Source organism: Zerene cesonia, chromosome 13 (assembly GCF_012273895.1).
Source record: "Zerene cesonia ecotype Mississippi chromosome 13, Zerene_cesonia_1.1, whole genome shotgun sequence".
In the NCBI taxonomy this organism is placed as follows: Eukaryota; Metazoa; Arthropoda; class Insecta; order Lepidoptera; family Pieridae; genus Zerene; species Zerene cesonia.
In genome coordinates this window covers 10,580,848-10,597,946 of record NC_052114.1, presented here as the reverse complement: position 1 = coordinate 10,597,946, position 17,099 = coordinate 10,580,848, and the positions used below count along the sequence as shown (strand labels likewise).

The 17,099-nt window shown below is 37.8% G+C and overlaps 3 protein-coding genes across 4 annotated transcripts in view; all 3 read left to right on the top strand.

The window, feature by feature from the left end:
• The window catches only part of LOC119831088 (ATP-binding cassette sub-family B member 7, mitochondrial), a 9,261-nt gene extending 4,765 nt beyond the window's left edge, over window positions 1–4,496 (top strand). The window contains exons 6-13 of the mRNA XM_038354334.1: window positions 443–740; window positions 1,028–1,202; window positions 1,286–1,443; window positions 1,585–1,745; window positions 1,929–2,058; window positions 2,183–2,311; window positions 2,515–2,661; window positions 3,100–4,496. Coding sequence (XP_038210262.1) covers window positions 443–740; window positions 1,028–1,202; window positions 1,286–1,443; window positions 1,585–1,745; window positions 1,929–2,058; window positions 2,183–2,311; window positions 2,515–2,661; window positions 3,100–3,321 — 1,420 coding nt within the window. The 3' untranslated portion in view covers window positions 3,322–4,496. The remainder of the gene's footprint in view (window positions 1–442; window positions 741–1,027; window positions 1,203–1,285; window positions 1,444–1,584; window positions 1,746–1,928; window positions 2,059–2,182; window positions 2,312–2,514; window positions 2,662–3,099) is intronic.
• A 1,034-nt stretch (window positions 4,497–5,530) lies between these two features.
• Window positions 5,531–8,688, top strand: LOC119831351 (lebercilin). The gene is made up of 7 exons (XM_038354655.1): window positions 5,531–5,574; window positions 6,149–6,365; window positions 6,477–6,541; window positions 6,624–6,815; window positions 6,939–7,158; window positions 7,273–7,416; window positions 7,663–8,688. The coding sequence occupies exons 1-7, from the start codon at window positions 5,531–5,533 to the stop codon at window positions 8,590–8,592; spliced, it is 1,812 nt and encodes a 603-aa protein (XP_038210583.1). The 3' UTR covers window positions 8,593–8,688.
• Window positions 8,689–15,270: 6,582 nt separating this feature from the next.
• Window positions 15,271–17,099, top strand: part of LOC119831315 (neuropeptide FF receptor 1-like) — a 64,206-nt gene continuing 62,377 nt past the window's right edge. For both annotated transcript variants that reach the window (XM_038354618.1, XM_038354617.1), the window contains exon 1: window positions 15,271–15,403. The gene's annotated coding sequence lies outside the window, so the exon portion shown is untranslated. The remainder of the gene's footprint in view (window positions 15,404–17,099) is intronic.

Below are 17,099 nucleotides of genomic sequence, written 5' to 3'. Positions count from 1 at the left end.
TTTTTTTAATGTCACAGTCGGCAATGAAGCCGGTGGGACGCCTGATGGTAAGCGCTACCACCGCCCATGAACATTTGGAGAGGCGTGAGGTCCATTGCAGACCTTACTTCTCTACAAATGTATTGCCGACTATAAATTGGGAAAGGAGTAAGAAAGGATTGATAAAGGGAATGAAGGAAAGAACCGGGAATGAAGGAAAGAACTGGGAAGGGTAAGGAAAAGAGCCGGAGATCCACATGATCTCCGGCTCTCCCATTCACCGAACGAAACACAGTACAATGTTATTCCACGCCGGTCTTCTGTGGGGGTGTGGTACTTCCACGGTGCGAGCCGGCCCAATTCGTGTCGAAGCGACAAAAGGACACGGTACCTCCAGATCGCAACTCGAACGTGACCGCCATTACATATAATGGAGCGTATTGCACATAATGGAGCGCAGTAGCGTATGTCGCGGCCCGCAGACCATCGACCGCGGGTCGCGCGCCATCAACTTCGTGCTGTCGGCGATGGTGTTCAACGTGGTGCCGACGGCGTTCGAGCTGGCGCTGGTGGCGGGCATCCTGGGCGCGCGCGGCGGCGCGGCCTTCGCGGGCGTGGCGCTGGGCTGCGTGGGCGTGTACGCCGCCTTCACGCTCGCCGTCACGCAGTGGCGCACGCGCTTCCGCGTGCACATGAACCGCGCCGAGAACGAGGCCGGCAACAAGGCCGTCGACTCGCTCATCAACTACGAGACCGTCAAGGTGACCCCGCCCTCCTCTCGACCCTTTTTACGCATAGCGAGTGTATTCTGTTCACATTTATATTAAGCGAGCCGACCGAGAATAGCACCGCCGAGAAAGAAATCGAAAGTAAAATTTTGCTCACTTCAATTATTTTTTGATAATTTAAATGAATTTCACGCCCAATAAATTATTACACCTGAGTAGGATTTGAACCGACGACAGAAAGCAACCGATAAAAAGAAAAGTATCCTTATTCATAGCACATACGCAACTCGACAAAGTGAAAAGGCGTTTGAAACTTGCAGTACTTCAGCAACGAGAAGTACGAGCTGCAGAAGTACGACGAGAGCCTGCAGAAGTACGAGGCGGCGTCGCTGAAGACGGCCACGAGCCTGGCGCTGCTGAACTTCGGCCAGCACGCCATCTTCAGCGCCGGCCTCAGCGCCATCATGCTGCTCGCCGCCAACGAGATCGCGCACGGTCTGCCTCCGCCTTAGCTGTGCTTCGCAATCGTATCCGCTTGTGATATCGGAATAACGCGTTGTGTCGCGTCGTGTGTGCAGGGCGCATGACGGTGGGCGACCTGGTGATGGTGAACGGGCTGGTGTTCCAGCTGTCGGTGCCGCTGGGCTTCCTGGGCTCCGTGTACCGCGAGGTGCGGCAGGCGCTCGTCGACATGCAGACCATGTTCACGCTCATGACCGTGCAGTCGCGCGTCCGGGTACGTCCACAACCGTGCTCCTCACGTCACGCCCTGCTCTCAGTGCCCTTGAAACTGAGAAAATTACTTCTAGGACATAGCTTGGAACTATTTTTGTATAGTTATAAGCATTCCAAAGGAATACACGTGTGCCCGTACCAGGAGGTGGACAAGGCGCCGCCGCTGCGGGTGGAGGCGGGCGCCAGCATCGAGTTCCGCGACGTGAGCTTCAAGTACGTCAACGGGCAGCCCATCCTCAACAACCTCAGCCTCACCATCCCCGCCGGCCAGAAAATCGGCATCGTCGGCACCTCCGGTAGCGGGTATGGCTTTCTGCTTCTCTTAAAAAATTATCGATTTACAATTAATAAATTTTAAGGCACGTTAATATTAAGTATTATTAGTCTGTGATATACAGGCGATATTTTGAATTGAATTGTGATTTATAATGATATGTGATATGATAAATGTCGATTGACCCGTAACCCGTTTTCGGTCGGTTGCAGCAAGTCGACGCTGGTGCGGCTGCTGTACCGCTTCTTCGAGCCGCAGTCAGGGCAGATCCTGGTGGGCGGGCAGGACATCCGCTCCGTCGACCTCGCCTCGCTGCGCCGCGCCATCGCCATCGTGCCGCAGGTCCGCACACGCACACATGCATACACACATACCAGACATGAGATTGTCAGCCTTAAAAATATACTTATATAGAAGAAATATATTATTTATGACAATTATTTAAAAAAGAAATGGTGATTTGCAGGACTGCGTGCTGTTCCACGACACGATATTCCACAACTTGCACTACGGCGACCTCAGCAAGTCCGCGGAGGAGGTGTATCGGGCTAGCAAATTGGCCGAACTCCACGACTCGGTCATCACATGGCCTAAGGTAGATTTATTTAAGATCATCAATCTCTATGGCGTTGACATTTATTTTTCTTTAAACCATTAAATTATTTTACAATCAGTTTTACATAAATTACAAGCAATGTGGTTGAAAAAGTTTTAGATCGATATTCGACAGAGAAAAGCATTAACCAATAGAACGTGTAACGTAACGTAACGTAACGTAACGTAACGTGCGTCGCGCAGGGCTACGAGACGCAGGTGGGCGAGCGCGGGCTGAAGCTGTCGGGCGGCGAGAAGCAGCGCGTGGCCATCGCGCGCGCCATCCTCAAGGACGCGCCCTTCATCGTGTTCGACGAGGCCACCTCCAGCCTCGACAGCCTCACCGAGCACGTGAGTCGCGCCCACGCTCTCCAACCAAACCTAGACCACTGAGCCACCACTGCTCTCACGTTCTCACCACACATTCTACATTCCATTGTTGAAAACTAACTATAGTAAAACACTCTCGTGACACGAGCTTGCGATTGCTATAATAAAATATGAAGTAAATAACATCTTACAAAAAGAAACCGCGTGACATGCTGGTATAATTGAAGTAACTTTTTGTATGTTTACACACCCCGTAGTACTGATTATATTACAATAACTACATTAAGTTTAAATATGAAACTTAAGACCTTTCGTGATTTATATTATGTATTATTGTAAGTAAACGACTGTGTTTCTGAAATAAATAAAGTAAACGGTAGCAGTAGGCTAATGCAGGCTACATACCCACATCCCCTAACCTAACCGAGTGCCCGCGCGGGTGCGCGTGCGCGTGCGCAGGCGATCCTGCAGGCGCTGCGCGCGGCCACGGCGGGGCGCACGTCCATCTGCATCGCGCACCGGCTGGCCACGGTGGCGGACGCCGACCTCATCCTCGTGCTGCGGCGCGGCGCCGTGGCCGAGCGCGGCTCGCACCGCGCGCTGCTCGCCGACCCCGCCTCGCTCTACGCGCGGCTCTGGCGCCAGCAGAACCGCGACCCGGCGCCCGCGCCCGCGCCCTAGCGCCCCGGCGCCCCGGCAGACCCTGCGGCAGGCCGGGCTCAGTAGAGATGTAGAAACTTTTCATTATATTTATCTTTAAAAAATCAGATTGTCGCTTTTAAATTGATGGATGATGGAAACCGAACGTTCGGTGTAATGTGAAACACCAAGAAGTGGAATGACTTCCAGAATTTATGAGACAATTTGAAATAAACATATATGAGAGTAACTGAAAAAGTCTCACGCATGGTGCTAGTGCGTTTGTTCTTTTTCTGTACGGTAATCTCATTCAAATCTCCAAATACATTTATTGTATTTCTGATAAGCAGCGGCTCCCCTTGCATGTAAATTGTGCTAGATTTTTTATGCTAGATAGCGAAGCGCGCTCACACTCATCAAGTTCGTACCAAAACAACATTTCAAAGTAAAACAGCATCTGAAAATCATTCCATTCTGATATTTCGTTTAGAACGCGTTACGTATTTAAAATGACATATTTGAAATATTTTGTTACATTTTTGCTCCACAGAGAGTGTTTACCGAAAATCTGTATAAAGTGATATAATTGTATAGTCTTTGACAGATTCCTTACCGACAAATGTTAAGTTTATTGAAGATTTAAATATTTTTTATTTATATTTATTTTATATCGAAGCTGATTTCAAAACATGATGCAAACAGTTTCAAAATTGGAACATATTCCATGTCTATGGAAGATGCGTTCCCGGCTTTCAGAATATATAAAAAATATATATTACACTCATAGATTTATTTCCAAAATTAGTTAATACCCACATACAGCATTGTTTTAATCAAGTTATGGCTTTGAAAAAGACAGTTGTATAGTAATCTATTATGTGGAATTCAAATATGGTATCTTTAAATAATTACAGATTTAGTTATTGTATTTGTTAACATCATTTGTTTTTATTTAGTGAATAAAATTTTAGAAAAAAAAAATATTCAATTTGTTTAAATGTACATAATATTATAGGATGTAAAGGATTTTTGCATTGGATATCGATTACAGCTACTAGTTTTTTGGAGAAGCAATAAAATAAAAATAATAGTGTTTATAATAGAATGGAAGTTCAGTTTATTTCAATAGCCTTTTGACAAAGCAATGAAAAAATGAAATGTATATAAAAGTATCCTGTACAGTCTGGTGTTAAGTAAGTATATTATTTTGTTACCAATCTTGTGTTTTTATTTCATGTCCTAAACCTATTTCCAACTGCATCTGTGTTCATAGCACCATACCTGTGCGACCCATAAGCTACAAATTTTATCTGACCTTTACAAATTGTATAGAAAAAATAAAAAATAATATATTATAATAGTTTAAAAAAACTAAAAAACACGCTTTTATCATATTTTACAAATTGAAAAATAGAATAATTTTATCAAATTAGTGTATTGTCATCGGTCCTCAATAAATCTACAAAGTTTGAACGAAATCTGGCCGTTTAAAGTGGGTCAAAATCGCGCTCAAAGAAGTCGGTTACAACCAAACATACAGGTGAAGCTAATAAAAAGCGTGTAAAAATAAAAGAGATCACGTTATGTGCACATCGAACATTTGAAAGGGTTCCTTTCATCGACCCTTAACAACTCAAAACTGCATTGTCTGCATATTGCAAATCGAATATCGCCCCGTGCAGTGGCTACGTGCCATTAATTAATGGAGCATATTTAATTTATATAAATTTGTACGACAAGAGTAGCAGTACGTAGTGCCGTTTAGAAATAGTGGTCTATAAAGGTGTGACAGAATTTTAAAGGGTAAATTTGGTCTTTTGAACTCTTACAGCATTGGTTTCAAACAATTTCAATACGTCTTGTCACCCTTGGTGTTATCATCAATTTGTTTTTAGTAATTATATACGTAAGATTCTTGAAGATCTAGTTGTTCTGTCTTGTTATATTACTAAGTAAATCTTACTAAAATAAGAACCTGTAGATTCTCTTAAAATGAATAAATAAAGATGGTTGGTGTTGATGTCATTTTCACGCTTGTGAGTTGTGAGATAATCTTTTTGCGGCAAAAGCTGCCAGTAAAAAGTCGTCAAGTACGCGTCAAGTACAAAACTCTGTAAACAGCTGTCAGCAGTTATTTTTTGATGTGTTATCGGTAACCATAACAACGCAAGCACAACATCAATCTTTTGCAAACTTACCGATAGGATTTTTCTGATAACGTGGAAAATGAGAAACTGATAAGATATACGGTATGTCAGTGTTAAGTTTAGTGCCAGAAGAGAAACGGAATCAGAGGTTAGCTATTGTTATTGGAATAAAATTCACCCGTAGAGGCAATCGACACACTGCATAAGAAGTTGTATTCATTGCTTAAAATTAGTTTTACAATTTGTTGAATTTGAAAGAATTAATATGTTCCAACAATTACTGATAATGTACCCAATAGCCCATTCAACAGAATTTGACGTAATTTGTCATACCTTGATTTTTCATTATTTTAAATCACATATAAGCTAAACACAACACATAAGCTGCTTTGAGTGTGTGTGTGTGCGCGTGTGTGTGTTTATAAATTAGGTAAATAGGTATTAAATTGGAAGATCGAAATGTATTTTTAAATTATATCATGATAGTTTTATAAATTAACATCAACTAAAGCAACAATATATGCTAACTTCATATAACCCATATTTCACAATGGTCTATAGTTGTCACCTGTATTGAGAGCGTGCGCTGACAATCTATAAGCTTTTTCAAAATAACGAAGGTCAGGGGATCATGGGCTCCCCCAGAATATTAATAGCAGAACCTTGTATGTAATGTAGCAATTTTGTCTACGCTTGACCATTCTAAGTAGCGCGGTCGGTTGAAGGGACTCGGTGGAGAGCGTGTACAGCAGCAGCTCGCGGCTGACACTGCTGGCAAAGCGCAAGCGCGCGGGCGCGGGACTGGGGGGCGCAGCAGCCGTCGGCGGCGGCGACATGGCGGCGCGCGACCGCTTCGTGGCGCAGCGCGTGCTCTCCGCCAAGACGCACCGCGTCAAGCAGCTGCAGAACCAGCTGGCCGACGCGCACTACCACCTGCAGGTGCGTTGTAATGAGTCTGCCGTAGAGTTTCAAATGTATAGAATCATACCCATTACAAATATAAAATTGGTAATATCTAAAATTATACGATAATAATTCGAAATGTTACAGGAGCTAAGCAACGAAAATAAAATTCTGCGTGCCCTTCAAAAGAAACAGGAAATAGCATTGCAAAGGTGAATCTAAGTTTTGTGTTTGGAGACTTCAACTCACTCACCATCGTTTTACTTCCGTTATGTGGTAACGTTCGGTTTGTAGATACGAGAACTCGAATGCGGAGCTGCCGCAAGTGCTGAACGCGCACAACGAGGAGCTGCGCGTGCAGCACGCCAAGTACAAGCAGCTGAAGGCGCAGTTCCGCGACGCGAGCGCGCGCCTCAAGGAGCGCGACCTGCAGCTGCAGCAGCTCCGGGACGAGCACCAGCACTTACTGGAACTCAGCAAGGACAAGTACGTGAGGCTTTTTAACTTAAGCCTTAGTTAAACTATTATATTTTGTAAGAAATTTTTGAACTTTATACAAATGCTGTTGTACACAAAACAACAATAAAATTGTAATCATTTAATTTGTAGAAATCTTCTCGAACGTGAGAAACTCCAAAGCCAAGTGGCGGACCTGACGGCGAAGGTCCAACAACAAAACGAAACCATCAGCATGTTGCAGCGCCGCATCGCACTCGAAGCGAAGAATTTTAAGCACCAGCTTCAGAATGAGATCAATAAGCATAAAGACACAAGACACGATCTTGATCTTGCCATAAGCAACGCTGATAAGCTTTCAACAATAATTGAGGTATATTGATTATGTATGGTCTGAGCGTATTTTGCTTGCAATAATAATTTTTAAGGTAAATTAATACAATAATTTTTAATCAATTAATTTAAATGAAAAGCAATAAATTATCAGATGAAAGAAAAAATGATCAGTACAGTTGCAAGTCGTGGCGGTGGCAGTAAGTCCCCAACTAAAATGACGGCAATTCCTCAGTTTGCTAGACCTGTGTACAAGCCTGCAAAAGAAGGGAGCAATAGATCTGTCGATGAAAAGACTGTAAGTATTTTACGTTAGAATGTTTTGTAGTGCTTTCTGGTTATCTTTTACTCCATGTCATCCTATCCTAATCCTAATTTGTTTATTATTTACATATTTTTATTATGGGATATTTATAAGCAAATACAATAATATACTTGCTACATCTTATCTTACTTAACATTAGATTTTATAAAAAGAATAAACGCCAACCTTATAGCTACACATTAATAGAATAGTTCGAATACGGTTGTCGGTTGTCAACAGATGGAGCAGAACATCCTGGCAAAGCTGTGCGAGGGCTCGCGCACGGTGAGCAGCGCGCTATCGCAGGACGAGGACGCGGGCTCGTCGCCCGAGCCGCTCTCGCGCCGCGTGTCGGCCCGCTCCACGCCCTCGCGCGCCGCCGCCCGCCCCAAGGGTCCCAGCGACATCCTGGAGCTGGCCAAGACCGTGCAGGACGGCATGGCCGATCTCGCCATCATCGATGACGTAGACCTGGCGAACGCCCCCCCGGAAGATGTGCAAAAGAAAATGGATCTAATGAAAACGGAACTGATGAATCAAATTAAAAAGAATGAACAGCCGCCGTCGCGTAAACCGAGTGCTTTGAGGAGAAGGTCGACCGAGGAGTCAATCGAGGAGTGCGTCGCGGGGGAAATCGAGCGTCCCAAATCTAGGGGCAGGAGGAATTCGACGGTTTCATTTTATGATACGACGAATGCGGAGACGATTTCAAGTATCATAAACGATGGCCCCGGGGACGAAATCGACAAGTTTAAAGTGAGACGTGAGAGTAGCGTCGTGGAAAGGAAATTATCTGGAAAATCTGTCGATAAATATTGTAAAGACATCTTTCAGGACATAGAAAAGAGTTCGAAGGTCATCGACGTCCACATGAAGCAGTTGAGTCAAGCGAGGTTCGCCAGCGACAAGCTCGTGGAGCAGCTGCAGGCGGTCGATAGGATGAATGAACTGGTCAACGCTCGAGGCGATATACCGGACGAGGCTCTGTCGGAATTAAATAATAATTTTCAATTATTAACTGATCACGTGTTTACAGAATCTGTACCGATTACTAGGAAACGTTCAGTTTCCGGGCGACGCAACTCCAGAGTTGAAAGCAGAAGTAATTTACTGGGCGACGCGAGTATGAGTAATCAAGATCTTCTCGACGATTTATTGGGAAAAAAATGATATCTATTTCCGAGGCCTGCTGAATTCTCAGGTCCCCGAAGACGATCTCCGTTACTTAAATAGAATATGAACTCCTGATTTTATATTATAATATAATTATATATCGTGATTAAATTTAGACAATATTAATTAAGTCATTTTTAGATAAATTTATACGGTACAATATACAAATATCGATTGGAGATTCATTATTTATTCAAAATATTATATAATTTATTTTTTACATAGGCTGATAAAGATATGTTAAAAATAGAAAATATAAAAGTTCATGTCTTGCTTTAATACTTTATAATCTACATTAAATATTAAAATTGTGCCATTTGAGTGAACTTACTAGTAGTAGGTACGTGTTACCTGATATTTTTCAAAGTTGCTAGCTTGTTTTGCTGAACTATATATCAGTATCTTTATTGTCGATTTGAGCTTTATAATTGAATGGGTTTCAACAATCAGATAACCGTTTACACCAAATAGCAATAGCTTTAAATAACACCTGAATTTATTTTTGATTACTATTTCTGTACCGCGAGGAGTGGCTTCCTCGGACATACGGTACGGAAAGTGTATTTTGAATCTATTCATGAAATTTATATTGATCGTGATTCGTGTGCTTACTGCGTGGTATTTTGTATCTTTTATGTATCTTGAAGTTATTTATATTTGTTGTTATAAATGTTTTACTAATTACGAATGAATGAGATTAAAATTATTTTCTGATGAAAATGGTCTTTGCTTCATTTCTTCACAGATTAGTGTTTTAATGCTACATCCTTACTGATATTATGAATGTGAAGATAACTCTATCTGCCTGTCTTTTCTTCACGCCCAAAGTACTAAACCGACTTTGATGAAATTAAGTCACTATAATTTTATCACTTGCGTAAGTGCTGATCAATAAAAATATCCAAACGGAATTTTAAACAACATATGCACCTAATTGAATTTAAGTCTTGTATATACGTCAAGAACACATCCTACAAAATCAGATGCAGCTTAATTTTCTTTGAAATTTTATTCATTAGCATTCAACAATCTATATAATAAATTTAAATATACTTATAGATTTCCATAGATGAAAAGCCATATATTTTATTTACGTTACCGAAAATAACTAAAAATTTGGCTCGTTCCGCCTGAGCAATTATACTAAAATTAACTTTGATTAAACGGCGTTTTGTTTTCGTCTATTTTTATAATTAGCATGATTTTAGAAATTAAAAACTTTTCAACGGATTTTAAACGCGATTTATTCATTATATTATTAACCCGACGTTTCGAACACTTTGCAGCGAGCGTGGTCACGGGGAGACTGGGTCGCGTTTAAAATCCGTTGAAAAGTTTTTAATTTCTAAATGTATAATACTCGCGTGAAACCAAACACAAGAAAATACTAGCATGATTTTTCTCTATTAAATTTAGCACAAGGTAAATGTATAAATCTTATTACAATATTCTTTAATACGACGGTTAACCGAACACTTGCTGTACAGTTTTTATTTTATAAATCTTTTTTCTATAAATACAAAGTTAAAGTAATACAGCTCTTTGTGTAAAAATAAAAAAAGAATCTAAGGAGAAGTACTGTGTATTTCGTGGTATTTGGTTTTCATTTGCTAGCGCCTCCTACACTATATTTTGATTGCGAACCAAAGCCTGAGTTGTACTTATTTCCCCTTTCTTGTTGTTCTTTAGGTTGAAGAACAATTTGTGGAGGGATATTGAACTGGTCCGCTTGAGCTATTCTCAAATAGGGACAAGTGGTTGAAAGATTATGATTCCCATCTGACTTCGTTTTCTCCAAATCATTGGCACACACTTTATGCTATCTATTTTATTGTTAACAGTTAACACATGTGCAAATTGCAATCGACATTTACTTCGTATTGAGGATAAAACACAGTACATCTAACTGTAATATGTATAAATTTTAAATTTTGGAGTATTATATCTACCTACATGCAGTATCATATATATCCTATACATTCACAACGTGTCTAATGAAATTGAATAAAATTTGCGATTTTCTGTACTTATACCAAATTTCAACATTCCATATTTATAATATATACCTTTTTTTCAAACAAATATAGACAATGAAGATAAAGTGGATGGTAACATGTTTGACGTGAATGGCCCTGGCCCCTACTCTCATGAGTAGTTCGCGGAAAGAAATTCGGTTCATTTTACTGAAAATAAAAATTATGTTTAGCGGTTCTGGGAACGATTTGTTACCTGTAAGTATCTATGCGATCATTTCTCCGTGCAATAGATAATATAAGATTCGATAGTAAATAGTGAGTCACTTGGGTATTTACAACATTACATATATCGAGATATTCAAGCATTTATCTAAACAAATAGGTACTGTCTCTATCTGAGTATCGCGTCAGAATGAGACCGTTTCATTAATTAAGTCGTTGTTAAAACACGTTCACGGACGCAAACATATCGTTTATTTATTTGGCCTCCTTATAATACGTATCTTATTATGCAATAATTATTTTAATTAAAAAAACTAAACAATCGCATCTAGACCAAATTTAAATGGGACTACACTGGAGTCAGGTTTCAAGTCAAAAAAGAAGCATCAAAATCGATTCGCCCCGTCCAAAGCTCTAAGGTAATAAACCCTAAAAATGTCAAATTGATAAAGTCGTTCTTTTTGAAGTCCGTTGAGAATACTGAATTCCATTCTAAATCAAAACAATTTATTATAGAATATAAATGAGATTTTCCTAGCAGTTAGCGAGGGGCAAAGCTTCATTCGAAGCTTCATTTAAATTCTTCTCACACTTGTCGTTCCGCTGACTGAGCCTGCCTCCTTTTGCTAAAATTATTTCTTTGATTTCTTTCGATTCGCTGCACGGCACCATATTTAGAAAGTTTGGGGAAAATGCTACGTAAAATACTACTTACAATAAGTATCGAAATGAAAAATAATTAATCTATACTAATATTATAAAGCTGAAGAGTTTGTTTGTATGTTTGAAGCACTAATCTCAGGAACTACTGGTCCGATTTGAAAAAAAATCTTTCAGTTTTAGATAGCCCAATTATTGAGTAAGGCTATATATGTACCACGGGCGAAGCCGGGGCAGACCGCTAGTATTGAATAAAATTCAGTAAGATTATGCATAATATTTTAATGAACAATTAATTTATGAGTCAGAAAATGTTAAGATTAGAACATTATTTAGATTAAAATTAAAACAATGGCTACAAAACGATTGCTGTTTGCCTACAAAGAGTGATTGTGACACTGATTTATTTATTTTGTATTTATCATCATATTTATTTCTTTTTGACCTTTTTTATATTTTTATTATTTAAAATTATACCATAAATAAATAGACTTGAAGTGCACAACATCCGACGCGAGATTTCATTTTTTCCCAATTAAGCAATTTGCCACAGACTTGTTTTATGTTAAATGTTGTTACAGCAAGGCGAATGAATAAGTCTCATTACACATTTAATCTGTTTAGATTTATGTGGAAACAGACTTCATTGAATCCCCCTGAGACATCACATTTTTATTATTCATTAGCTGCTTGGCGTCTCTTTAAATATGTTTTACATTTAAGGTTTCGTATTAAAATAGACATATGTCTATATTCAACGATCAGCCCGAACTAGGTTGTGTTTCTTGTTTAAAAATAAAACAATTATATCTGTTTTAATTGTTCGTGAGAATAAAAGATTGAAAATAATATACACAGATAACCAAGCATCGAGTCTATGTGATTAAATCTAAAATGAGCATGTTCGATTCAACCATTTTGATCTTCCAATTACAGATACTTTCTTCTCTTTCAATTTCTTTTTCTATCACGATCATGTACAGGATACTTATTTTTAAATCAATCCCTAACGGATTGAGATAGGGGATGAAAGATTATATCAATAGTTTTGTAATGTATGAGCTAGTCATAAATAAGTGTTATCTGTATAGACTCTTAAGAATCAAAGCTAATCAAAGAACGCGATTTGCTTGTGTACGTAATGAGAATCAAATGAATATTTCCGATAGTGGAGAGCGCTTTGCACCGCATTTAGCGGCGAATGTCTCTGGCCGCTCCATTACGGGTCGGAGACGTAAGCGCGATAACGTCGTAAACTTTCCGCTTCTAACTTCCCCAACTTCCATTACGAAGCAATTAAATTCATATTTAAGGAAATTCTGCTCCATTTGTTTTGCTTTCAATTGAAATTTCGAATCTTGTAAAATCAGGCTCGGTTTAATTACGAAGATTATCTTTGTTTATAGCCCGTTGAAATATATTTCTTCGAATTGTTTACAGTTTGCATTTACAAAGTATTATATTTTAATGATGATCTCGTATTTAATCGAGACATTAGGGCTGAAAGAATTTCAAATTAACCTTTTATTCATTGTTTGACTTGAATCGATGTGTTTTGCTATGCATAAGATTTTAGAAATATTTCAATGATCTGATTTTTTTAAGTTTATTTCACTCCAAATATAGAACAATTAAAACACTTATTATTAACACCAGAAGTGGTTTAATGCCGCTTGTGTGGGTCGTTCCGCCGCTCCCACGAGACACTGCAGACAGCACAGAATGTCGGTCATCGATGAGGCGCGGCGCGACAACCTTCCACAATAAGCTCTTTAATTACCGACTTTTCAATCAGCCTCTAGACCGTTTTAGAACCGAATATTAATAACAATCAATTTAATGAAATTATATTATATATATGTTAATATTCTTAATCATTGATTCAATTGAAAAAAAAAGAGTTAATGCATTTATAGTACGTCTTAAAAATAAAGAAATATGCTTATTTTATGAAAGTTTCGAATAATAATTATTATATTTAATAATCATCATTCGATTGTTTTATAATTAAACTAATATATAAGGAAGAATAACGAATCGCAGAAGAAACTTATGGTCTACGGCCTACGCCATTTACGATAACTTATTCTGTGGCAAATTGCTTGTCGTTGCGCCGTGCTCTACGCAATGATGTATTCGTAGAACTTTGTTCCTCAAAATTGCGCTTACAAAACATTTTACATACAACATGTAAGTATGGAATTAGTACCAATTTTTAAAATGATATTATGGATAGTGATTGTAAGTTTTTTTATTGATTATTATATTTTCTTACAGCTACATTTGGACAATGGTTCTGTCTGATCTATAAAAGAAACCATGTTATACAAGAGTGTCATTTTACGAGCATCTACTCGCCATATCTTTGTAGCCCTGACGTTTGTAGCGAGCAAGATTTAATTGGTACGAGTTAATTGGAGTCGCCATTGTCAAAAATTTTCTTGTAGAAATTCAATAAGTTTTATTGAAAACTTGTATTTCTCATAAAAAAAACTCACAATCGTATCACAGAATAATTATTTGATGTTTTTTGATGAATTGTCTCTAAGTTCGTAAAATAAATGTTATTTTTTATGACAAATTGTAGTATCAGTTTATTACGACTTACTAAAACACAAACACAAAAACAATATTCTAGTATGTTTAATGTAATTTTGATTAAGTTCCAATAATAAGCGAGTCTTGCATACTAAATCACAACGATATAAGAACAAAAGGCAAGAGCATAAGCGGACAAGTCTTCCATGGGTATACAAAGCATTGTGTGGGCGCAGAGCTGGCGCGTGTTTAGCGAGTCAATATGATTAGTTCCGTTTATTATGATGAGATGGGGTCAAACGATCAATGGCTATCGGTCACTTTACCTTACGATCTTGTACGTTTTATTCACAACATTAAATAGTTGTAAACATACAGCTAACACATAAATAGAAGATTCGACAATGAAATCACAAGAGCCACATTTATGTTATGAAAAATCTTTATTGCAGAAAAACTGTTTGCAATTTATGTATATTGAAATTTCTGTAGCGTTTAGTTCACACCCAGACAACCCGTGTCGCGGAGTCTGAGATAGGTTTTGAATAAAATAAATAATTGTTTTATATAAAGGGATAAAGCGGTTTTATTCGTAATACGCTTAACGTGGTGTTTGCAGTTCGAACATTAAAATTTTATCAAATTTATAATTATAATATGTACGAGTAAACGATATTTTTTAAAGTAATGTGGCAATCGAGCACGCTTCGGCACGAATTAGGCCAGCTCGCACCGGGGCAGTACCACACCCCCATAGAAAACTGCCGTGAAATAATAGCATGCCATTTTTTTTCGTACGGCGAGTAAGTGAGCCAGAGGCCTGTTTCCTTTTCCTTTCTAGTCCATTCCTTCTTTTCAGTCATCAATCATGCAAGCAAGTAGTGCATTCGCACAGGCTCTATACCTCTACGAATGTTCATGGGCGGTGGTGACCCTTACCATCAGGCGAACCAACAGCTCAGTTGCCCGTTGTGACATAGACAAATAAAAAATAAACACGAGGTTAAAAAAATAAGACTTAAATACAATAGACAGAAACAACATTTTCATTAAACGTATACTCTCATTGCAATACAACAAAATACTGAATATAACAAAAATGAGTTCTCTTTATCGCTTGCTTCTATACAAAGATAATTTGAAAGAGAAGTTAAATTCTAAAAATGCCTCAAAATACAAAGTAACCTTTAAAAGCTCCTTACATGGCCTGCCATCGAGCAAAGTTCCATCGGCCAGTGTGCGCTTTGGAGCTATCAGTAGAAGCTCAGCGGAGCGGGCGCGAGGGCGTGCCGACTGCGCTCCCGATACTCTTGCAAGTTTGCGATGTTACAGAGCGTAGCGAAGTTTTTCAATCGCGGTTTTCATATAGTGCTGTAAGCTCACGTTGAGAGTACTAAATTGACTTTAAAGTAGTATGTATATTGTTTATTTAGTTTAATGCAAAGTTTATAAGGGATTTTACTGACATTCATTTTTACTTTTCATTTGAAGTCGCGGCTACAATGCTTCTTTAAATTGACCGTAAATATTCCATTAAAAAAATACAACAGCAGTAAAGCAGCCTATTTTTTTAGAACAGAATAATTCACAGATTTATGATTACATTAGACGTTATTTTGTATATGTATGAAATGTTTTTAATGAACGTCAATATTTGATGTAAATTAACTTTTGAGTCATGTCCTTTAAATTAACCGCCCGGTTGAATCCAGTCAGTGAACTCGTTCAAGCTTGACATTTAATTTGCTGCGCGAAGCCAAACAGTTTAACAGTTTCGATACTATTAACTTAAGACTATTTCCAATATTGAATCTGATAATTTCAAATTTTCGTGTAAAGTTGTAAATGCCCGCGTCCATATTTAAACATTGTAATAAAAGATATAAAATATATATATTGTAGCGTATTAGATAATCTGTATAAAGTGTAAACAAATATGCCATGAATTGAAAAGTTTCTGAAACGTCTGTTTTAAATAAGGTTCAAAGTTCAACGAAACTTAATGCTATAATAGAAGAAATTAAAATGATGGTAATGAGATTATTTTTTATACACTTTACCAACAATATTTCAAAATAAATTGTCTATGATTATATATTTTTATGAATATCTTATTTTGAAAATATAGTTACAATAAAGAATTTACGATAAAATGGTGTGCTAATGAATTAATTACTATAATTAATGAATGAATTAATTATTTTTGTTTCTAATAATAACCAATGTCTTTTGATTACTTTGATAAAAATATAAGGTAGGAACGATTGGTATTTAAATTCGTAATAAAACGTTATTAAAAATAATTCGCAAAATAGCGCCGAGTTAACTCTTCCAATTTGATACCGTAAATTGCGAGAGATTCGTTTTGATTTGCTTCGAATTTTCTCGTCGATGGATTGGCTTGCAATATATGAAACCATCCTTTACATAAGCTACGAAATTTGTAAAACTCAGTACAAAACAAATATCAATAACATCTACAATGGAAAGGATACATAATAATATAATATATTAGAGCGGTTCGTGAAGCAACTAAAAGCTTTTAAAATGGAATTTAGCCTTTTTATTTCGTTTTTATGTTTGTTTTTATGATCGAAATGCTTCCGTACAAGGATTATAGATCCTAATGACATTTTTATGTGCAAAACATTACAGGGTTTTTAAAGCAGATTCTTAGAACTGTTTTTATTTTTCTATCAAATAGGATAAGTGTGTAGATAAAAACATAGTTAATCGTGGCGATGTATTATTAAATATTGAAACATTTTTATTCGAATGAGGTTTTTTAAAATAAATAATTAGCTTTTGACATAATATGCTTATTCGAAAGTTTCAATTTAAAATTTCCACATGGTATTGGTGCTCTCATGCCAAAATGTTGTGATCACAGTTTTGACTTGATAGATGAATTTTAAGCAAATGAAATTTAATTGAATTCCTCATAAATAATATAAAAGGTAATTAGGAATTACGCACAAATACAAGGGTGAAAAAAATTTTTAAAATCAGTTCAGGAGTTCCTGAGATCCCCTATTATTATATACTTAGTCTGGCCATAAATACTGTTACACTTAATTATAAAAAAATATTACATTTGAATTTCGAATC